Raw genomic sequence first — 24,194 nt, forward strand, 5'->3', positions numbered from 1 at the left:
ATTTGACACCTCTCGCATATCATGTACAGTGTTACCGTTGCCGTTACCGGAGTACAGGGAGCTCGCACGGCGTCACTGCGCGTGCGTAGATCGCCTTGACGGCGCCAGGTGGCGCCAGGATCTGGCGCCGGGTACCCGGCAGCAGCGCGGAACAATCAGCGCGTGCGCACTGACGGTGGGCGGGCTCCCGCTGCTTCGGTAACGGCAATACGGTAGACTATGCTAAAGGAATCGATTGGCACGTTCACTGCGTCGTGAGCATCCGGTGGGACACTTCATGTGTTCATGCTGTGCCGGCACGAATACTGAATGGCGCTATAAAGCCCAGGGACAGCTCAGGTTTTTCAAACAGCCTGCGAAAAACACGCATGCCAGGTTGCTATTGCCAACGGTTGTCGGGGGCTCGCTGGCGGATCACGCCACCCCCATGAAAGCCAAAGGGCGGCAAATCGGTGGGCCGCGACGCACAGGTATTAGGGCCCCGAAATTCGCTGTCTCAGCGAACGTGTTAAGCACCTGAGACACCATATCATCCGACGAGAACTTTAAGGAATTGACAGTGTCAAAAGACGTTCTATTATTCTCTTAAATCAGCGCAAAGATGCCCGGAAGTAGGTGAATACTCTTTGGCTGAGTTGTCTAAATGGTCGTGTATAGCCCGACGAGTGTCTATAGATGATGTGTCCGATTATGCGCAGCTGATCACTCATCTCTAAAAGACGGCTTTCACTCCGGCAGGGTCGACCTATTATTGCTTGTATATTTTCTTACTAACTATCAGTAGCGAAGGCTTCGCGGTGATGAAACTAGAGGCAGCTGTTGTAGCGCTTGTACACACTGTCGGATTTGCCTGCATTGCAGCGTTGGTGCTGGGGACAGACTAAATTCTCAGCATAGCCGAAATTCGTGTTTACCTGTGCTCCGTCCCCCGCAGATCCTCCCGGTCCCGCGAGCGTAGTGCACGCCAGCGAGTACGCCGTGAAGGGCAAGACGACGACTCTGAGCTGCGTGGTGGAGGACCCGGGCCTGCCACCTGCCACCCACTACCGCTGGGAGTTCGAGGGCGAGCTCATCGTCACGGCGACCGAGTCCGAGCTGGAGACGCCGCCCGGCAGCCTGGCGTCGCGCGGACGCTACTCGTGCGCCGCCGTCAACGACGTCGGCGCCGGACCCAGCGGAGACTACGAGCTGCCCGTGCTCGGTGAGGCTGCGTGATATACTCTTCACATAAGCCCGGACTATAGCGCCGACTTTCCGCCGCGGAATGAAGCAAGCGAATGAGATGAATGGAGACATGCTGGTTGACCACAAGGGCATCCGTGTTGCGTCACCAAAATATCATTGGAAGCCAAAGGCAGGAAAGAAAGGGAATGAAAAAGAAGTAGCCAGGAGGTCATCCGTATTGCGACCCTACGTTGGGAAAACGGGATATGCAGTCCCGAGAGAGGAGAGAAAAAAGGGAACAAAATACATTTTGTAAGACAAAAATGTCCGTGAACTTACTTTCATTTCTTCAACTACTGACAAAGAAGGTTTTTGTTTATGTTCGTCCAGATGTTGCACAGCATAAAAGTAGCCAAGGGTCATTTATATGCACTCGACAAAACCACTTCTATAGGCTGGTAAACACGAACTCGACGAAGGGCTTGTAAATAACGTTCCCACTGTACCTTTGGGAGGGAACAAGACTCGCGGCGAGGAGCGGAGGCAACAGCAAAACGGCCAGTTTATCCAGCCGATCATCGGGGGAAAACTCTAGACACCACTGCCATTACCCTGGCATTCATCTTGTTCTTTTTTTGCCCCACCGCCAATTGCCTGAAAGGCTGCGTCTCGAATCCCATTTCTATTTCCGTCTCGCTGCGCTTTGTGCACCTCTGGGCCCACTTATCCTGATCGAGCTATGAGCGAGAGACAGATAGAAAGAGGGAAAGAGGGCCCGCAGTGCATAGAGCCGCCGGGGGCGATGTGAGGCTAGGTGGGCAAGTCGATGATGTGGCACGTATTCTTCTCTCCGACGCAGCGCCGCCGTCGTTCATCGACCAGCTGCCCAGCGAGCACGGGGCGCTGCAGAACTCGACGGACGTGAGCCTGTCGTGCCGCGTCGAGTGCGAGCCGGCCTGCGTGATCGAGTGGTTGCGCGCGGGCGAGAGCATCGACTACAGCCCGCAGTTCAGCATCCAGAGCACGCCGCACCCGGAGGAGCCCGCCGAGAACCGCTTCTCCTCCGTGGTGAGCACGCTCAAGTTCGACATGACGCAGTGGCCCGGCGGCGTGCTCGACCGGAACCTGGACAACACCACTTTCACGTGCCGCTCGAGCGGCAACCTGGTGGGACGCGCCGTCTCCTCCACCACGCACTTCGAGGTCGAGTGTGAGTGACCCTCGCTGCCTTCACGCGGACGCCCGAATGGTCGATAAAAGCTGCTGCGAAGCAACCGCAGTGCTGGCAACGGGCTCTCGCGATTGGATAGACATTACACTTTCATATGTGCTCTCAGACTGCAGTGCGCAGCTTAGTTGGATGCGCCGCCCCTGTGGCTCAGTGGCTATGGCGCTCGGCTGCTGGCCCGAAAGACGCGGGTTCGAACCCGGCCACGGCGGTTGAATTTCGATGGGGCGAACTTCGAGAGGCCCGTGCACTGTGCGATGTCAGTGCACGTTAAAGAACCCCGGGTGGTCGAAATTTCCGGAGCCATTCACTACGGCGTCCCTGATATCCTGAGTCGCTTCGGCACGTAAAAGCCCATAAAACCAAACTTTATTTGGATGCTTTGAGCACCCACATGCTCAGAGCATTTACAAGTTCCGCGTCATACTCCGTGTCTGCACTGCTCCGTGTCCGTGCTTCATATCCATGCTCCATGTCCGTGCTTGATATTCATGCCCCATGCCCATGTTCCATGTCCATGCTCCATATCTATGCCCATGTCTATGTCCATGTCCATGTGTTAAGGCTTGTCCATGCTGATAGCGTTACAGCCAAAAGTTGGCACTGACTGAATCCACGAGTTCTGCATGTATGTGCGATGCACTGCGAACTCGGGATACTATGGTGCCTATTTTACGTGTAAATTCAGGTATTTATGGTTGAACATGGCTAACCTGAACTTGAAAAGGCTAACCGATGTCACTCCTGAGCATATTGGCGATAGAAATGCCCTGTCCGATCACATGTACTACAGGAAAGCTGGAAGCAGTCATGATCTGGCACTTGGCTGGCATGCAGTCATTCTGCTTATGGAAGCCAGACTGCTTGTAGCGATGTCCTTACCACACGATGTGATGACGTGAATGAGAAAAACTAGGAATTAAATAATAAGCGAGTAATTAGTCATTGGCATCCACCCAAGCGCAGTCATACGGCTACAAAAAAAGCTATACAGCTTCCAACGAAGCTTCGCATTTAAAGAAAAATTCGTCCTGGTCCGGTGTTCGAACCCGGGACCGCCGCTTCAAGGGAGCAGTCGCTCTACCAACTGAACTAACCGGGACGGCTAGCATATGGTAGGACGAGAGCGAATTGGTCAATAACTCGAAGTGGGAATAGCGGGAATAAGCCATCCAGCGAACAGTGTGAAAAGCATTTCACCTAGGAATTCAACAGTGTAAACAGCACGCATTTCATAAATATCAATACCATCTCTTTGTACCTTCCAAACCAAATGAGATAATAATTACGCGCCAGAAGTTGTACAAGCAGCGTTGCATCGAAATTTTCTAATACATTCGTTTTTTTTTTTTTTTGCTGTTGGAAACGCAGATCCTCCGGAGGACATCGAGGTGTCCGTGTCACACCTCCTTGTCTACGAAGGCAACGTGGCCGAGCAGGTCAGCTGCAGCGCCAACTCCAAGCCGTCCAGCGAATACATGTGGATGTACAACGACCAAGTCATCTCCGACAGCCCACTGCTGTTCATGAACTACAGCCTGGGCAGGGAGCGCACTGGAAACTATACGTGCGTCGCCAGCAACAGGCACGGCTCGGCATCGGTCAACACCTATATTGACGTCATCTGTGAGTAGCGTCCGCGATATCCATGCATCTCCAGTGAAGGCCCCTATCTCCACTGTTTTTTTTTTCTTTAGTGCGAATGGGTAAACTACCAGCAAGAGCTCGCGGTGTTTGTGGGTTTGTACCAAGTGAAATAAATAAATAAATAAAAAAGAATGAAATAAATATCCGCGACTGGGATTCGAACCCGCGGCAGCGCGCAGATAAGCTTTGGTCGCCACTGCGCGAGAGCGCAAAGAAAAAAAAAAGCTAGGCTACCGCCGCAACCGAACACTTCTTGTTAAACTGCGACACATTGTCCACTGTGCATTGCACATCGTTTCCTTCATCAACTAATACTCTTAGAAAACTCATATTCGCGCTTGAGCTATGGCGGTAGTGAGAGAGAGAGAGAGAGAGAGAGAGAGATGTGTGCTGCATGCGTTTGTGTGGACAACAAAGGCATACTTTCTTGTTCGCTGTTTAGCTCAAATGTACTTTGCTAAAAACAGTTTCCACTCCATGGCGTGTATAACTCCTTATGCGTCACTGAGATTGATGTTGTGTCAAAGCTATCTAGCATCAAGAGATAAAATTCTTCTGAACAATTTTATATTTTAGTATTGAAATATACCTGAAATGCAATAATTTCACGCATGTGCGCCATTCGAATACAAACATATTGAGCCACAGACCAAAACCATTACTGCTTGTAAATGTCTAAAGTGATTGATGTTTAGTTAAGCGTGTACAGAAGAAAACAAACGAGAATATGGACTCAACGTTGTAGCTTCCTACTTTTCTTTCGTTCTTCTCTATTAAGTGAATAGCTTGAAGGCATGACTTAAAACTATAGGAGTTCCCAAAGATTCCTCGCGCCTACATCTGGACGGGAGTCTAGATATGGCGATAATACGTAACCATATAATAATATTGTTATAGCATTGTTATAATGTAGTACTGATATAACAAACATTTCTCGGACTCATTTCATGCAAACTGCAATAACTGATGTTCTTGGCAGCTTTAACATATTTTGTTTTCACGACGAGACAGAGCTCTCACTGCGTACCTTCGCTGCAGACCCACCGTCGTGCGTGCTGTACACGAGCAAGAACTCGGAGGGCCAGGTGACGCTCATATGCGAGGTGGACGCCAACCCGCCCCAGGTGAACATCAGCTGGACGCTGGGCAACGAGACGCTCGAGCGGAACGTCTACTCGGAAGGTCTGCGCAGCATCTACACAGTGCCGGACTCGACGGCGCCCGAGTACTACGGTCTCTACCTCTGCCAGCCGAACAACTCTCTGGGAGCCGCCGAATGCGAATACCGCGTGAATGGGCCCGGCGGTACGCTCGCTTATTCCATTCGGTCGCTGTCCTAAGGTTACTCGTTTTAAGGGAAGGGTTGATGCGCAAATTTAGAACTGCAGTTCTTAAAAGAGTACACACACCAAATTTTTCGTTGCCTGTTTTCGTTGTTGATTCATGCGTCAGACATTACTACACATGCATCTCCGCCTGTGACCTCTTAATAAATTTTTATCGAGTTTTTTTTGTATATCATGCTGTTTCGGTTTCGATTTGGCCGGCAGAACGATGGCTGCGACGTCAAAAGTCACACACTGCACTACACTGCTGCATCGTTTTAATTGGCTGCAATGCTGAAACCAGTCTGCCTCAAGAGCCGGTCTGACAACGATTGAGGAGGCATCGATTATGCAGGTTTTTTTTTTCGTGCTTCACGTGACCTATACTGATCTTGGTCGTTACAGTCATGTCATCGCTGGGGCGTTGAAACCGAAGCCGAAACAGCATGAGAAGAAAGTTATAGATTATTTAGTGGTCGTAGGCGAATATCATGTAGGGATTCATCGTTAGTAATGTCCTGTGGGTCATTACAGAAAAGAAATCCTGCAACTAAATTTTATGTCCATACTCCTTTAATCTTGCTGGCCACACGCTAATAGTTTGGGGTTGAAGAGATTATTTTTGAAGAATCTTCACCAGTTTTCATATACTTTCATCAGAGTCGGACGTCTCGTCACTGCTGTGCTTTTGAAAGCGCTAATTGCTGCAGTTATGATTATAAGACCCGAATAATTAGGCATAGTATTAGAAAGGCGAATGGGGACATAGGAGAATATTTAAAAAAAAAAACGAGCGTATATTAGTTTCGCCAATTTTATACAAAGAATGGAACTTCACGTATGACAGAGCATTGTAGTTTGTAGTAGGCTGTCACATGTTATCATGGCCATAAAAGTCAATTTTACGCAGCTATTGACTCCGGAGTCTTGCACACCTACTTTGTATGAAGCGCGTGAAAATTAGGCGACCAATTGTTAGTGACGTGCTTGCTAACGTATTAGTATTGACGAGAGTTGTCGTGCATAATATTTTCTAACCTAACCGATATTCTTAATTCCTTCGGATATTATTAACATATTCCTGCACGACCGCCCTTAAGTCAACAGTTGCTTTTCTCTATCTCTCTCTTTCAGATGCCTACAATCATGTCTACCTAGACGATGAGCAAGTCATGATGATTACGGGCATCGCGGGACTCATCGTTTTAATTTTTATCATTATCATAGTTGTTCTCGTCCTCATAATGAAAAGGAGGCGGCGGAGAGGTAAGGACTGCACACTGCATGCATTGGGCTCGATATTCGGAGCGCCGGCTTTCCCTCACATCACCGACATTCGCATTGTAATGGCAAAACAGAACGAACAATTTCCACTCATGTTTAAACGAATTATGAACCCATTATTTTAATCCAGCGTTTATGCACAGTACCTGACCACTTTTAACACTTCATCAGAGCTCCACTGTTAACAAATTACTTATCCTTGTTACTTTTCACGAAGCTGTTCTTATTCATTTAACGTTTTGCATTGTACTCGTATGTACGCTTACTGAGTGATCGCCTTCCGCCAACGTGTTCAGGTGTAGAACCCAAAGCTGCTCTGCGTGAACTTAATGTTGCACTAGCTACTCGTAAATTCGTCACTTGTTACGGAGATACCCGGTGGTTGGAGCACGGTAAGTCAAAACCTTGGAATCATATGCTATGTGTGCTCCTTACAGCTGGACCAAAAGAAGCGATCGAGGATCGTCAAACGTAAGTACACAAATGGATAAACCAACTAATTTTTCTCTCCCGTCAAAATAAACCGCGCTGTGTTTTAGCGGTCATTTCCCCGGAATTATGCATTAACAAACCCCGGGCTGTTGCTGTTTCTGATGTTGCATGGCATGCACGAGGATGTTCCTTCCTGGCATTGGTAATCCTGCTTCACGTGTGACCACCGATATGGCCTAAGAACACTAAAGCCTGATGACGACAAAATTGAAAGTAATAACTTGAACTACTTGCCTTATCCTCTGCTCTAATATCATTTGTTTTAATCGTGTATGGTTTAACGGCAGGAAAAGATACTTGATATGAAGCAGGCCTGCAGATCACAAACGAAGCTCTCGTCTTTCTGACGCACCAAATATTTTTTTTATTTCATTTTATAAACGTACACTTTGTGCTAATCGTTTTTGCATTCACCCTTAAGTAACTGGATGACACATTGGTCAGAGTGTAATGGTGCCCTGCTAAGCAACTTTTGTATTACAAGCCCGCCTGACCGTGCTAATCTCTGCCATAGACCGGAAGGACGTCTAAGCCTCAGTGAAGATTTGAGCATCCACAAGACTGGCTTCCACCCACCCTATCTGCAGAATGGTAGCAGCAGTGATATCACAGGAAACTCAGGTAGATCTCTTCGGCATCATGCTTGTACACAATTTTGTTTTTCGGTACGCGTATCTTTTTCACAGTTTCCAATAATCTTGCAGCACATTCTGCCTGCAAAAATTTCGACCCGTTTGACGAAAGCGCTTTTTCTATTCTATATTTTTTGTGCGATAAAAAAAGCAGCAACAAGGAATTGTCTGTTGTAAAGTATCATTACTTAAATGTTGTCATATATTTGTTTATTAGAGATATGAAGGTTCACTCCTATTGCCAAGAAAAAAATACATATCGAGATTTCACTAGAAATGATGCGGCTATATACATGTACCATCTGCACTTCCCAGTACTGTCTGGAATGCATCAGCCAACTCCCCTCCACCGGAGATTCGCCGCCGGCTATTACTCACGAAACGCCCTGCACATCTGTACTAGTTTGTTGGCCTACACATGTGCCTCACTGACTTGCTAGTACCCATGAATGTCACGCTGCATGACTTTACCGCTTCAATGTCTTTTCCAATTTTCTGCATGACGCCCGCCTGTCTGTCACAGCCAAACATCGATTTTTGTCCGCCCAGGAAACTAGCACCTCTGCTGACAACCCTAATAAAGAAACGTATCTCCGTTCGGCAGTAATAACGTTCTGACATTTCCAGAAGCCTCTCTACAGGCGCCTTGCTCACCTGCCGTGCTTGTAGTAACCGTAATTGAAGTAACTGCCAGGCCCGCTGTGGTCTTCTTGCACGCGGTTCCTACTCTGATCCCGCGAGCCGTGCGATGGTTTAAGCTTGACTCCTGTGCGAAACGTTTGCCGCTTCGTTGCTGTTCCCTTTCTCTCGTAACCCTTTCCTTTTCACTTGATATCCTGCTGTGTAACACGCACGCCCAGCATGCGTCTGACGATGGCACCACCACTCCCTCTGCACACAGTGATCGCATTCAAGCGAGTTGACGAGGCCAGAAGGAAAAGAAGAACCGTCTCAGGTGAGACATATTCACTGCGGTGCCAAACGCCGCCGCGGCTCGGGCGAGTCGCCTTTCACGCAGAGCAGCCTTGGTGTTTCTACATTTAGAAACTGGAATAGTGTAACGCTAGCTCTCCAGTCCATCCTAGAGAGCACCCGCTACTTACATGCATTGTCTATCGTCTTTCTTTTCTCGCTACTGTCTTCACTGCACTAACATCCAAGAATTTGTTTCCGCGTCCGTTAGAAGTTTATCGACATGGTTTAACGGTTAACGGATATCACAAAACTAGGCTTGTTCAGTTCCATTCAATTCAATTTATTTACCTTGTAACATGTATACAAAAGCGGGTGACAAAAGCATCTGCGCCCTTATCAAGTTGCTAGTTTGGGCCGATGCAATAAGTGCACAAAATAGCGTACCCTGGCGCCAGTATCAAATAACTGTAAAACGTGTACATGTTCATAAGCATAAAGATAGGTTTCACAAAAGCAGCAATCATCCCGTGACATGCGATCAACGAGAGAAATGAAATACCAACATGGAAAAATGTTTACAAACATTAAAATAATACATAAATGCCGTGTCAGGAGGAACAAAGGTTTTAACAAGATTCTAATACAACAATAAAGCGTGGTTGTATCAGCGCTACATTTCGGCAACAAAAAGAAAGTTATTTTTATTAATGATGCCCTTGCGTGAGCGAGAATTGTTGCTTCTCTTTACTGCTGCTAAGAAGTGTTGCATATTTTTGTGCCATTATATGCCAACAGTCGGCTGCTGTATAAGTTGTGAACGGCTGGAATGTAAAATTAGGGTTATCTTCGATTCGCGTGTGCCTTTTTGGAAGTATAAATATTTACCCAGCATCGGAAATCTCCATTTCATCTTATTAGTTACATCTGCAAAGCTGTGACCGTTGAGTCGAGAGATCGAGAGGATGCCCGAATTCATCGCTTGCGTGGAAATAACAAGGTGCACAAAGTGTTGAAGACCACTTCTGTATCTCAAATATGAAAGCTGCGGTCGCGAACTAACGATGCCCAGGGACGATACCGCGCTCCGTCAATAACACTACGATTGCGAAGCGGAATTTAACGAAGAGTAAAAGCGATACGGTAACAGTGAACAGCTCCAGTTAAGCCTTTTCGTTAGATCCCCGCGGTAAAAACAACGAAGACTGACTGGACCTCAGACCATGCGGTAGCTACTTGTCGACGTTTGTTCGTGGATTATTTTCCTAACATGCAGTTTCAAGCTAGTTTTACACGAGAATGAATATTTATGAAACTACGCCACCGAGTGAGTCATTCTTTTCCACCTCGCATAAGGTTGATTTCAGTGCTTGGCGTCTCAGCTAGAGTTGTATCTCTGATTCCGAGTTCTTCGCTTTTTCACCTCGCATATAGCGGTCGTGTTAATCTCCAGAGCGAGGATTACGCATATATCACACTAAACAATTTCCCACCATTTAGGGTGTAAATCAGCTGTCCCCAGACGAACACCCTTTTCCAATTGTTCGGTGCTAAAAAAGGGTGCCGAGATCAGCACCCCTAAGGAAGGGTGCACTTAATGATACTTTACAGGATGTAATGATTGCACCCTCATTAAAGGGTACTATTTTTTCATAACACCTCTACGAATGCATGTTGGACTGGTGCTCCACATTGATCCATCCATGAAGCAAAAGTCTTGGCCTGACGCGCCCTCTAAACTTTCATGCTGTGCACCCTTCCTGAAGGGTGCTGATCTCTGCACCCTTTTTAGCCCAAAAAAAGGGTGTTCGTCTGGGGACAGGTGATTCGCACCCTTAAGGGTGAGAATTTGTTTAGTGTGTACTCGATGGTCCCAGCCATGGTAGCGACGTAGCGACACCTGTACAGCCAAACGAACTAGCAGTGCAATATGTTTTCGCCCACTGCTTGTTTGCTGGCGTAGATCTCAACAGTCCAGTGAAGTCCAAGTCGAAGGCCGGAGCCGAGCCGGTGTACCAGAACGTCGAAGGCAAGACGGAGAACGGGCCTCCGCCGCTCGGCAGCAGCGAGCCCGAAAACAGGGCCACCTACGAGAACATGCCTTTCCATCCCCAGAGGAACTCCAAGGGGGTAAGGCGGACCCACCACTGCTCTCACGTTCGCGCGCGCAGCGCTCGAGTCGCACTCTCTTCTCTGCCGCCAGCACACACGCCCGGAGGAAAAACGCGTGCTGCTCGGCAATCGACTCTCTTCGTCGCCCAACAGGCAGGAACGCTAATGAGCTTTACCCACTCGCTGGAAGCGCCGCGGTGGCTCTCGCCAGCGTGTGCTCCGAGAGTTAGTAGTCGTTGCCGCGGCTTTTGCAGGGCGGCCTTTTGCTGCCACTTCGGAAGGACGACCTCTCCTCCCTCCGCCCTATACAGCCTCGCTGTTTCGTGCCCTGTCATTTGGTGCGCTAATCGTGTACTCCCAACCCTAACTACTCGTTGTTGTCATAGCCACTTTGCAGTAAGCATGACTGCGTGGCCTGCTAACGAAATGGTGCGCGCCTGCTTGTGCAAAGACAGGCGCTAGTGCAAACTGACCGCGCCTAACGCACGCATGCTGTCTCTTTTTTTTGAGCTCCCATTCCCTCGAGTCATATATTAAGCGTTTGATTATGTGGAAGCACTTGAGAAGTAAGTGCGGCAACAAAGTAAAGCTACCTACTCACTTATTTTTTTTTTCTTCTGGCAATAATCTGACACCACGTGAGGGTGAAAGAACTTAGATCTTGCCATAGTATGTTGTTCTCCAGACAATGTCTTGTTCAGGTATGCGCCGAGAAGATCAGGAGGCCCAGCCGTGTGCGTGGCGTTTCTGGCACGACAACGTGGACGGTTCTCTCGTGTAGCATACATAAATAGCCCGCGCGCGCATGCAGCCGTGTGAGCCCTGCGTTTCTTCCCCCGCATCGAAAACAGTGTCCTTCGACGGCGTCCACCGTCACGTCTGAGTCGACGGTGACCACGTCCGCCTCGGAAGCGCCGTCGCTCGGCAGCTGCAAGGGTCTCAAGCCGTCGTCGACCTCGACGCCACCGCCTTGCCAGCGGGACGAGCGACGGCCGGGCGCGCACTACATGAACGTGACGACGGCGGCGCGAGCGTTTCCCGACCCCGTGCACGCGAGCATCAACGGCGTCGGACTGCCGCCGCCGCGGCCCAAGAGCACCAAGCCGGGCGGTAGTCATGTCTCAACGCCGGCGGGAGGCTCGGTGGCCGGATCGCTGGGCCGCCGCTCGGCGACTCCCTTGAGGACGGACTCGCGGAACGGCTATCGCAACGGCGCCGACGCGGGGGCTCTCGCCAGTGGTGGATACGGGGCGCCCTCGAGCAGAGCGCACTCGCCCATGATGATGACTACGCCGCCGCAGTCGTCCTATCCTCACCACCACCTCTCGAGGGCGGCCCACGACGGCGGGGACTTGCTCCTCTCGTCGACGCCGAAGGTCAGTCGCCCGGCACTCACACGCACGCACACGGAGCCGTTCTCTCTCTCCCTCTATGTGTCCCACTCTCTCTCGCTTTCTCCGACGAGTTCTTCGCCACGACGCACTTTTGACACTTCGCACATCTTGAACTGTGGACCGCAATGGTCACTTTTACTTTCGTTCTGCTGGGCACCGTCGCTCGACCATCAACTCTGTCGCCTATTTATTGCTCTTCTTTCCGGATTTTTTTTTCCTTTCCGCAACCATGCGTTGCGTTCTGTGCTCTCCACGGGCTCCGGCTGGAGCCCCGGTTTTCAAACTATAACTGTCCCTTCCTTTTCTTATTTTTATCCATGTGTTATCTTCTTCTATGTCACTGTAGCTCCTTCGCCGTTCCTTCACTTAAGGGTGCTTCTGCCATTTTTTTTTTTTTGCATCCATGTGAAAACAAGTGGTGGTGGTGGTTTGTCACTTCTGTGCTCGAATCACTTACATGTGATGCCGGCCCATCATCAGTGCACAATTTTGCGCTGTGCATGAACTTTAGACCGCATGATTAGCAACGGTCCTGAGACGTGTGTGTCATGCGTAACAGCAATGGGCGCCAGTTTCGTTTAGTGTACACACATGGAGAAAACCTAAAATTGTGTCCCGGGACTCTGCCGGGTAGGACACCGCGCCGCGGTTTGGGGCTATTACTCACGGCCAAAGATATTAGTGGCTGCTTTGCTTATATGCGCAGTGGCCCCGTGCTGGTCCAAAGCATATTGGGGAAACCCTAAATGTGGAGTAGTCCCACGCTGTTAGCCGACTAACACCCTTTCCGCTTCGAGTTGATCGGTGCGATCTCGCCCTATTGTGACTATTCTGCGAAAACTTTGTGTCTTTCCATTGTAGTATGGCAGCGCTAATGTGGATTTTAATGAGTATATATTAACTAATTGGCTAGATGATCGTGCCAGGCGCCGTACTTGGACCAAACTTTGCTCTGTAAGCACATATTATTGCAGTGATTTATGCCACACTTGCTCAGCCACAAATTTTCGCCCACCAACGTAAAATGCACATTCGGTACACGGCGCTAACGTATACGCCTGAAGTGGACTTCACACTGCGTCAAGAATACTTTACTAGGAACTGTAACTCAGTAGAAAAAAAGCCGGCGAAATATGGCGTAACCTTACGGCTGCGGTACTGATATATTAACTCAGATCATCCATCGCATTTTTTTGTTTAGCCGTAGTCATTGTGTCAGCGCTCTACAGATGCACGAAATGTATGTATTTAACGCCACGATTTTGCTGGATCACTCATCGCGTGAGGCTACTTGAGGCTAACCTGTGTGCGCTGCGTTCGCCTTGTGTGTCTGTGCCGGCATGGTTGTGCGTCCTAACCGCATGCGTGTGCTGCCGCCTTTTTTTCTCACCTCCCCGCCCACCTCCTCCTTGCCATCGTGTCATGCTGTGCCCACTTGGATCGGGGGTCCTGGCCCGGTCCCGCCAACAGGTGCATCTCCTGCGCACTAACCACCGCGAGGGGGTCGTGTACGCAGACCTCGCGTTGCTCAACAACACGCACAAAGCTGCTGCTGTCGTGTCCTCCAGGAGGGAGGGCCCTCCCACGGAGTACGCCACGCTCAAATTCCACCAAACGCTAGACAATGCAGCAGCCGGTGAGTGTCCTGCGAAGCTCATGCGCATCCTGTCCAGCGTTTTGCGGCGATAAGGATCTAAAGAAAAACATTCGATGGACATTGAAGATAACACAAAATGCGAAGCCTGCAATGGCCGGTTTTGTTGCTCAATCATAGAGAGCTGTTGTTACCACGGCACGATGTTCGTCACGTAATCGTCGAAAGGCTTGCTCCTCGAGCCAAAGATGAGTGCCGCCGCCTTGTGGCCCCAGGAACAAGGCCCTATCAGCTTCGCCCGCCAGGCGCGGCTACGTCACAAGTTTTGTGGCGTGCACCCTTTCTGCTCCTCACGCTTCCTTTGTGATTATGTGGCAAGAACTTGGAACATGCGGGGAAAGGTAGTTTATCGTGCCATAAAAATGCCGCTAAACCTGAAATTATCTTATGGAGTAAGCATGATCACAAACTATAAATCAGCAGGTAACGTAGCGGCGGTAACAGTGTCATTTGTGGGCTGTAGGTGAAGCACTACCTACGAAACTAACCACCTTGAAACGAATTAAATCCCTGAAGGCGGCAACACTCAGAAAGGCTTATATTCAGCTAATACAGGTTCCATCTTTATTAGATAAACGGAGCACAGTCTTTTGAGAGGAAGTGAAACAACAGAAGGCGCGTTTCAAAAAGAGTCAAGTTAAATTTGGCTCAGAAAACCTTTTATTAACAGAATGGTCTTTTGGCTCTCTATAGACATCTTATAGGCTATATTGCCTTCCTATATGAATTTATTTTGTCTATTCATAGTCTATAGACTGTCAATAGAAAAAGTACATTAAAAGTTATGGCCATAAATCTGTAGATTATCTATAGACTGTCAGTATGATTTGAATTGCCTATAGACTACTCTATAGGATTTGTCTACAGAAATTCTATAACTTTATAGACAAAAGTCTATGAACAGCTTATAGACTTCTTAAGATACTTTCGTAAGGTCTGTGCAAAGTGTAGGCCCGTACCGCTTATTGGCGGACAGATGATGCCTGGCCATGGTAATGCGGAGAGAGCTCGGTAGTTAAAGGAAAGGGGCCGGTAAAGAAACTATAACAGCTTCACTCTCTCTGTGGTTGCGAGGTGTCGAAGTTGTCCCGCGGGTGCCCTTAATATCTGGGATGCAGTGAATGAATTAAAATCTGTAACGCATAAAAGAAAGCAGTTCGCATGGTTTTGAAGCCTTGCTAAGAGCTTCGAAGGACAATTTGCTAAGATCTTCGAAGGACAATTAATTAAATAATTGCTAAGATCTTCGAAGGACAATTAATTGCTGTCTGCTTCAGAGACCTCTGGTGAAGGTTTTCAATATAGGCCACAGGAAATCGTGAAATTCACCGCACCTGCTCAATGTCTACAATGTTGAGCTTCACAGCGCGGTGGCAAACACGCATAGCTTAATCACGGAAAGCATCCAAGGTTGTATTCGTCCATGAAACGAGATATTAACCGAGCGTACGCCTCACAGTCATAAAGGAACAACTGGTTCGAGGGTGGTATATCGGGCTAGTCGGTGTGTGAGCGTCATTTCAGGAGCGGTAACATTCGACACAGACACAGATAGACGAGCAATCGTCCGTGTCTGTCTCCCTGTATCGGCGTCGAATTTTGCCGCTCCTGAAATGATGGTTGAAGGCGCTGATCGGACCACCTCAAGTCATCTGGGAATGTAATGAATTGCCGGTGTGAAATTTGCAACGTAGTGTTTGTCAGAAGGCTCCAGAATTATGCCAAGTAGCTGTCACGCATATGACTGATCTGACATGTGTAAAGATTTTATCTGCTATCACCTGAGCCAGATATAACAGGTAAAAATTAAATAAAAAGAAGGTAAATGTGCAGTTAAAGCTAAGCTGCTTGTCTAGATCTGGCACATTTATTTAAAATGCTGCATTAATAATGCTCACACTGGTGAACGGCGTATATATCGTGAGGGCTCAAGGATGGGTATACGACGACGTCCTCAAAAGCACGTTGCCTAACGGAGCTTGAACGCAAGAACTTCAGCAAGTTATATCCTCGTCACAAAGGAACGTATGCAATGCGCATCTCGCGAGCAGGCTGATTAAAGTAATTCCAAGAACCAAACTGTTCCGAAATACAGCTATCTCACGCAGCCAGTCACCCACGAAGGTGACTACGTAAGTGTCTACATCAGCGTCTTCCCAACGGTACCTTTATTCTGCTGTGTTTTCCTCTCTCTCCCTCCACCCTCGCAGCCTTACAGGCCCGATATCAATGACGAACTCCTGTACGCTGACATGTACGAGGACGTGAAAGCCGGCCGGGTGCCGGACCCTCGCCTGGTCAAGCCTCCACTGCCCCCCAAGGGAGGCGCCGCCCCTCCGCAGCCCGAGGTGCCGCCCAAGGCCCGCAAGAAGGCCGGCCGCGGGGGAGCCAAGGCTGCGGGAGACTGAGCCGCCGCGCGGGAAGCTGAAGGGCCGTCGCCACAGGACGAAGCCCCGTGCCGCCACGAGGCCGAGAGTGCGAACGCGGCGCAGAATATTGCCACAGCTGCGGCAGAGAACTCCGAAGTGCGCGCCTCCGCGAATCCTCGCCCAGAAGGAGAGCCCCGCCGGTACAAATTATGTCGCCGCTCTGCACAGCAGCGCCCGTAGATCCCTCTAGGGAGGCACCGAAGGCTCCGTTTTCTCCGCTGAGATTTCAAGCGCCCCGTTTGTCCGAAAAAGTTTCCGTTCGCCTCTCCCTATACGTTTCCAGATTCCCCCACCCACTAAGGTGAACGCGTAGGCCCTTGCCACATTGTACTGTGCCCACTAGTTCCTGCGCTGTCACGGCTAAACATCCCCGTACCATTATTGCCAGCCTCCCACGCCTCGGTCCGTCCGCTTCGTTCGCGGCAGCCAGCCGCGAGCCAAGCTGTTTACCGGATCCGGCCGGGCAATATTCTGCGCCCATCGCCGCTGCCGCCGGCGGGCGAGGCACTCTCGGCCTTCGGGCGCCTTTTCGGCGACCGTCCTGACTGCGCACACAAGCACGTCGTGCCGCCGCCCCCGCGCGGGCAGCACATCCGGCGGGCGCTCAACAGGCGCCCATCGAAAGATCGCCATCTGCCGCCGGCACGCAGCCCCGAGAGCTGCGTCTTACCTCGGCGACGTCTGGTGGCGGTGATATCTTGGCTCGGCACGGCAGCTTGCCGCCGGCGGCGTGCTATCGATGAGTCGGAGCCGCTGTGCGGGCGTCATGTAAATACTCTGTTCCTCGTTTTTTGCCGCCCGTCCTTTCTTCGGGTTTGTGTTTTTGCCCACGAGTGGGTCGATGTGATACTTCGCGGTGAATACCGAAGTCGCGGAGGGGCCCTGCTGCCGAGTTTGAGCATTTTTGCCGCGCCACTGTGCTTGATTAACCGTCGAATGGTGATAAACTGTCGAAGCGGCTGTGTGGTGTCTTGTCCGCACTAATCACAACGGTTTAAAAATAGAGAGAGAAAAGTGTTTAGCATGAAAAATAATACACCGGCAACGAAAGGCAAAGGTACACAGAGAAGGTGCTATTTGCGTGTATATATATTTTTTCTGTAGTCAGCCGAGTAGCAAGCCATCAGTTGATTTGAACAGGCTTATCCGTTAACACCTGATGCAATAGATCAGTACTCGTCCACCCGTAGCCAGCGAACTCCAAAAATGTTTCGCACTTTCGCTGGCGCGTGAAGGAAGCCGCTAGGGGCGCTGCTGTACCAACAATGCGATTACCAAGCCACCGATCTACTTTCGCAAGCGCCTTGCGCAGGCGCCAAGCTTCACCGGCAGCGTCTGGGTACGCTCCGGTGTACTTGGCCGTTCTTAACTAGAGCAGACACCCTGCACAGGACAGCAGCGCCCTCCTTCCCCCGCCCTCTCCTCCGCTTCCTTCAAGCTTCCCTAGCCCAGAACTCCCTGGGGCTTTTCGAATTCTAAATTACGAAACGCTACGCTGGGCAAATTGGCTGGCTCCAGCAGTAATTCCCACGGCGGGACCTCGCCACTCGATTATCCTCCTTCACCTCTCGCTCGCAAACAGCGGAGCGGCGGCGCATCCCAAGCCTGCCTCCCTAAAAATCCTAGTTCCTCGCTCTCTCCCACTCCATGGCGGCCTCGTTCAGAAGCCCGCGTCAGCGTCCGCTCCCACATTTGACTCAGCAGGGCCGGATCTCCCCGTCAGGAGCGCGTGTTCCAAATTGCGTGAGCAGGGAAGCGATCCAGGAATAGGAAAGAAAAAAAACACGCAGGAACCGTAAAAGTCGGAAAAGGCACCTCCGCACAACAGCGCTGCTGCATTAAAGTTCCCGGCGGCACCCTGACTCCGTCGACGAGCGGTGGTCGCCACGGAGTGTTCCATCAGACCGCGTCGTGATCGCCTCTTCGCCGCTCTCGGCGTGTGTGTGCGTGTGTGCGTTTGAGTGTGGGTGTGCTACGCCTATCGTGACGCCGGCGCAGGGTTGTTCTGTGATCACCGCGATCTGCTAGCTTCCTCTGTTCCTCCTGCTTCGTCGCCTGAGTGACGTGTCACACAGCCGCTCCGGGCCCACCACGCAGCTGTCTCAGCCCCGGATTAAAGCGAGGAGGGCGAACCACGTCTCTCTCCTCCCCTCCATGCTTGGCACGCCCGCCCTGACTCCCGTTCACAGACCACGCACACCCTGCCGACGCCCTGGGGGTTGTATTTGTTGCTGTAGCACCGGCGACGGACCACTCACTCGCTGCATACACTTAAACAACTTAAGCACACACAAAATGTTCAGGCACACTACACACGCATACAGTTCTGCACGGCAGAGAAGCATACAAAGAAGACTGCAGGAGGAAGGCACCAATTGCAAGCCTCCAGCACGGTGAATCTGAAGATTTGAAGCGGAGATGGATTAAGCATCACAGAGACACACACACACACGACATGAGTAACAAGATCGATAGACAACAAGACAAGGACAAACTGATGATGGTGGGGGACATGTATTACTTCGTCGAAAGTGTGATGATCGGTGCGTGTTTTCTCGTACAGCTGTGCGCGGTTCCCTCCCCCCCTCCCCCAACCTCGTCGTGTTTTTTGGCTGTGCATTGAGTGTGCGTGTCGAACGATTGGGCTGCGCTTGAGCATATGCGTTGTCTGGAACTTCTGGCTTTCCTCTATTTTTTTTCTTCCGCTCGCTGTTTTTACGTGCTGCTTTTCATTCTTTTGGGAGATATAATCACTTTTCGTTCAACGTCTTCTATGTCTGCTTTCATGTTCTTGTTCTTACTTGCGCACGCTTAGAATATCCTTAATGGGGCGCTAGAGCTGAGGAAACAGCCGGTCGTCCCAATCAAATCCTCATGATGCGTAAATATTCAGAGAATACCGGGTAATCAGTTCGTTTTTAAAGGCGTGAATGAAAGGAAAACCGTTACCAAAAAGAAAACGAAAGAAAAAATGCGTCAAGAGTCTGGCATCTTGTACTCACATTTCTGCCCCATGTTTTGTGCGATTCTCTCGCATTTTTTTTTTCACTTTTTTTCGCAGTTCGGCTTTCGTTTCTGTCTTTTTGGTTAACCTGGGACAAATTTCCATTGTACGTGCGTGATTCATGCGAGGAGAGATTGCCACAATGTTGTTGTTGTGAGAGTTACTATACACCGAGTGTTCACAAGCAGGGCCTCGTGACGTTGTTTTTTCCTCGCCTGCTTGCAATATGCATTGTCGGCAGGCGCCGTGGGTACGTGCAGTTTTTAAAGACGCGCAGCGAAATTCAGCCGACCTTGAGTTTGCGCCTTGTTTGATGACCTCAGCGCATTGCCACAGGCCTTGTACCGGCGCTGCCTAATTTACTTGTTCCTTTGTATAACGAAAAGACAACGCCGGATACAGAGGTCATAGGAGACTTTTTTTTTCTGTACAGTGCACATATTGCTGTTAAACCAAAGAATGTACTTTACGACCGAAATATTTATTTGTTGTATGCTTTTTGTACAAAGATGAGCATTATACTTGTTTATAAGATGGTTAGAAATATTTTCTTTTGGCTGGCTTTGCTTATGTTTCCAGTTTTACGCCTTGCACCTGACTTTCAACTTTGCGCGGCGACTGAGTTCCAGGTTTTAGGCACAGAAATTCTTAAGCCTGTTGCACACACTTCGCGCGACGGTTGCTTTGTTTGCACTGTGCGAAAGCCGTTCAGTGCGGAGTCTGCAGTAATTTTCTTCCTTTATTTCTGCCGTTGTAAACTCGCAGATCGTGTTTACAGACACATTGCGTCGCGTATTATTTGATAATGTACGCAGCCCTTCAAGCATCTGAAGCCACTCATTCACAACCCTTTCACAACAGTTTCTAACCCGCATACTTCACGTAACGTATGCGGGAAAATGATAAGAAAGGCAGCAATTGGTTATGCAGAAAGGAACTATGTTTTTTCTCCTTTGCATGTTGGAGTTGTGGGCCTACAAAAACCTATTCAAGAAATTTCAAGCAAGTATGCTTGCCGCCTCTTCTAAAGGAGTAATCATCCACTGCCTGCTAAAGGAGCGTTCTCACTCATCTGCGCATGTGCTAAAGGCATGCGCCCTGTAGAAGAACTTTGAGTGGATGTCATCATAACAAGCATATACTATACTGAACGGGAACTGCCCGCCGAGGCTTAAAATCAGATTATTAGACCACGGAAAAATCACACGTTTCATACCCAGCAAATCTGGACAAAAGCATTTCTGAACGGGAAAGAGTTTATGAACGCTGTTTTTTCATATATTAGAAGATTTTACTATAATAATATATCCGCAGATATCCCGTCTGCAGGCTCGCATTTTTTTGCTATTAACGTTTTTGCTATCGTCAAAAGCGTTACCGATTGCTTTTCTATGGCAGTCTTAACTGCTAAATGCGAGCGGTGGAAAAACTTTAAAAGAAATATTTTCCTACACATCGGAAGAATTAACCATTACTTTCAATATTTCCACAATAGTATCTTACAGTTTTCCAGTATTCAAACTTTTTGTCCAAGAATGTTAGACATGGAAGGCACGGTTACAGACAGCAGCTTTAACAGCATTATAGTCATGCGATGCAACCGTAATGCGAATGTGTGCGACGGGCTTTACAAGAGACTACAGGAGGTGGGAAGTCTAGCAACATGCAAATCGTTTTCTTAACACCATGCGTCGTCATGGACCAGTCTATTGTCGTGCGCCGCGACTGAGCGACCCGAACTCCTTTGTCGGTTTGGTGCAAGACGTAATGCAAAACTGCCAAGAGTAATCAAACTTCAGAAGAGTTTCTTGTTTTACTTAACTGTTTTATTCAGTGGCGCTGACTTAGCGTTCTCAGGCAGTGTTTTTTCCTTTTGAATTTTTGTACTTCTGTCAGCTTCACTTGTGCGCGCATAGCTTCCAACCAAAAAAAAAAAAAAAAAGTCCGTGTAAACTTGCGGTGCTTATGCTGTCTGCTTTACTGCGCCTGACACTGAGACAAATACTGTGACACCTTCGCGCCTGTTACGTGACTGCTGCGTCGAGTCAAAAACTAGTCAGAGGCGCTAGATCGATAACGTGCTCTGTGCTGTGCGTGCTCTTTGTGAGCTTTTTCTTGTTTTATTAATTTTTGCTGGCACAACTTGGTTTGATTTGCTTTTTAATTTATTAGCGCAGTACTTTTGATGAAGCAGAAGTCGAGCGGCTGGGCGTGACTTATCGTTGCCTTTTCTTTTTGCGTCACGAAACCCCCGTAAAAAGGCAGCAAGAAAGGTAGACGAAATCTCTGGGTGCCTCACTGTAAATTAACCGTAATATTTTCTATCAATTTCCTATGTACAATGAACACTGAATAAAGTACGATAATAGTTAATAAAATGAGTGAAATGCACCGAACCTTCGTGCAACTTGGCTGAATTCATTTCTCCAGCGTGACATTCATTTTATTCCGCTTCAAGCCACCGCGCTGGCTCAGTGGTCATGGTGCTGCTGCTGGTCCGAAAGACGCGGGTTCGACCCCGGCCGCGGCGGTCACTTTTCCATAGTCTTGGTGCTGAGCTGCTGATGCGAAAGACTAAGGTTTTACGGCGGCCGGGGTGGTCGCTTTTCGATAGAGGCGAGATGCTTGAGGCCCGTTTACTGTTCGACTCCAGGTTGTCGAAAGTATCCGGAGCCCACAACTTATGGCGTCCCTGATAGCCTTAGTCGCTTTGGGACGTTAAATTCTATAAACCATTTATTTCACAACAAAGTTGCGTCACTGATTCAGTATTTATTATGCGAGCCAGAAAACAAGCTAGCATTGTCTTCAACGAAGCAGGCCAAGAGTAAACGGTTATTAATTTTGATATTTTTATAATTCTTGCATAAACCGTGCGACTATTACGACTGAGAACCATGCGGCAGAAGATTAACACCTATTACGAAGATATACAAAGGGAAGAAAATAGCTCTACTTTATGAAGGCATGGTGGTAAATTCCAACATGTAAACATTAAAAACAACAGACAGCACAGATCAGTCCGAAGAAATATACCCTCTGTTTTTCGCATACGCGCCTTGATCTCCCTCGAAAGGTGCACAAGCTGGTCTTGATTCATGTTGAGCGGAGCGGAACCTTATAAAAATTAGCTAGTTTATGCAGTATTGAAGATTTACGTATGTATGAAGGGCTTATGCAGTTAGAGGACTTGGTTTGAAACAGCTCGCAGTATTCATAACCAAGACCATTAGCGGGAGAGCGAAAGCACTTGGAAAAGAAGATATATATAGTATGTGAAAACTCCTAACTGATCTACTGATGTGCTCCCAAAGTATGAGGAACACTTGTCCAGGGTGCCGCTGTTGCTAGAAGCGCTGAGGTGCACAGCGTCATACAGTGGAAGAGTACTGACTGTGGACAATTATACAGTGTAACATAATCGGCAGTAGAAAGAAACCCCTTGAAAGAAACGCTGGCCCAGTAAACGGGCGCAATTTTTCATTCGCACCATACACAGAAAACAGCTAGCCGCACTGTAGTCGTCTTTGCCAGTAATGCCAAGAAAGCAGAGGCAATGAGAAATAAGCGAAATGCAAAAACGACCGTTTAATGTGCGATCTTCAGCCTCCGCTATTCGTCGCAAGATGTGCCTTTTGTATGCTGACACACATCAAATACACGCCCTTTGACTCTTGAACCAGGGCCAACCAAGGCTTCACAGTATTCGCCACAAGATGCGCTTTTTACATGCTGGCCCACTTCAAATACACGCCCTTTGACCCTTGAACCGGACCAACCTAGGTATCACAGTATTCGCCACAAGATGTGCTTTTGTATGCTGACCCACTTCAGATAAACGCCCTTTGACCCTTGAACCGGGGCCAACGTAGGCATCGCAGTATTCGCCGCAAGATGTGCCTTTTGTACGCTGATACACTTCAGATACGCGCCCTTTGACCCTTGAGCCTGGTCAACCTAGGCTTCACAGTCTTCCCGATACAGCACCGTTCTAGCTCTGTGAACGCTGCTGGCACTTGCCAGCACTCAACTCGCATCATCCCCAACGCCGATGCAAGAAACGTGCGATCTTAGTATACAATAAAGGACACCAGGGGCCAGATTACGTAACTGGCAATTAGGAAAATTGTCAAAAACTTGTCACAAAGGTGTCAATAAGCCTCGCTCCTATTGGTCGGTCGTGGACGGCGGCCATATTGCTTTTTTGCGTCATGGGTGGCTGCAGATTACGTCTCGGATGTGGCAGAAGTGATGAAGTTGCACACTTAATTATGCAGCCGCTATTTGACAGTTTTTTATCACAGTTTTGAGGCCGTCAATTTGACCGTTGCCTTTGTGACAGAAAATGGCGGCGGTGTACGCGGCGATACGACTGAGGCAGCTACGCTGGCGCGAGCAACGGCGAAGGAGGGCGCACGAAGACGCGTTTCACTTGCCGGACGAGCTGTTTCGACGCCTTTTTCGACTGGAGAAGCAGACTGTGGAGTGGCTGTGCGACGAACTCGCCAATGAACTGGGAGGTTTGCGTGCGAGTGCGCTGTCGGTGCGGCGGCAGGTGTTGTGTGCACTGCGGTTTTTTTGCCACGGGCGGCTTTCAGGCTGCCGTTGGTAGCGAGGCCCACGTCGGCATCGCACAACCGACGGTGAGCAAATGCGTGCGGCAGGTGTTGCAGGCAATCTGCTAACTTAGCGTGCAGAAGGGGTGGGTTCCCGCGGTCACCTCTGTGCCACAGATATATAATTAAAATACGCTTATGCTGGCAAAGCACTTAATTTTTTCCAGCAAATAGCACTTCGTGGTCGTTGTCTGTTTCCCAAGGGGAAAGAAACAGACAACCACTCGTCACATACTGCAACACCTCACCTTATGGCATTTTTGTCATCGATCGAAAGAGGCGAACAACACAGATTAAGTTG

At 49.2% G+C, this 24,194-nt stretch overlaps 2 protein-coding genes across 2 annotated transcripts in view; both read left to right on the forward strand.

Annotated features, from left to right (window-relative positions):
* LOC144093639 (hemicentin-2-like) overlaps positions 1-18,075 on the forward strand; it is a 209,258-nt gene extending 191,183 nt beyond the window's left edge. The window contains 7 exon segments of the mRNA XM_077627222.1: positions 935-1,201; positions 2,024-2,374; positions 3,764-4,018; positions 5,078-5,344; positions 6,499-6,630; positions 10,648-10,814; positions 16,055-18,075. Of these exon segments, the coding sequence (XP_077483348.1) occupies positions 935-1,201; positions 2,024-2,374; positions 3,764-4,018; positions 5,078-5,344; positions 6,499-6,630; positions 10,648-10,814; positions 16,055-16,252 (1,637 nt within the window). The 3' untranslated portion in view covers positions 16,253-18,075.
* LOC144094373 (uncharacterized) lies at positions 11,199-13,970 on the forward strand. Its single transcript, XM_077628350.1, has 3 exons — positions 11,199-11,225; positions 11,648-12,172; positions 13,661-13,970. The coding sequence occupies exons 1-3, from the start codon at positions 11,199-11,201 to the stop codon at positions 13,877-13,879; spliced, it is 771 nt and encodes a 256-aa protein (XP_077484476.1). The 3' UTR covers positions 13,880-13,970.
* Positions 18,076-24,194: the final 6,119 nt, after the last annotated feature.

Source organism: Amblyomma americanum, chromosome 6 (assembly GCF_052857255.1).
Source record: "Amblyomma americanum isolate KBUSLIRL-KWMA chromosome 6, ASM5285725v1, whole genome shotgun sequence".
NCBI lineage: Eukaryota > Metazoa > Arthropoda > Arachnida > Ixodida > Ixodidae > Amblyomma > Amblyomma americanum.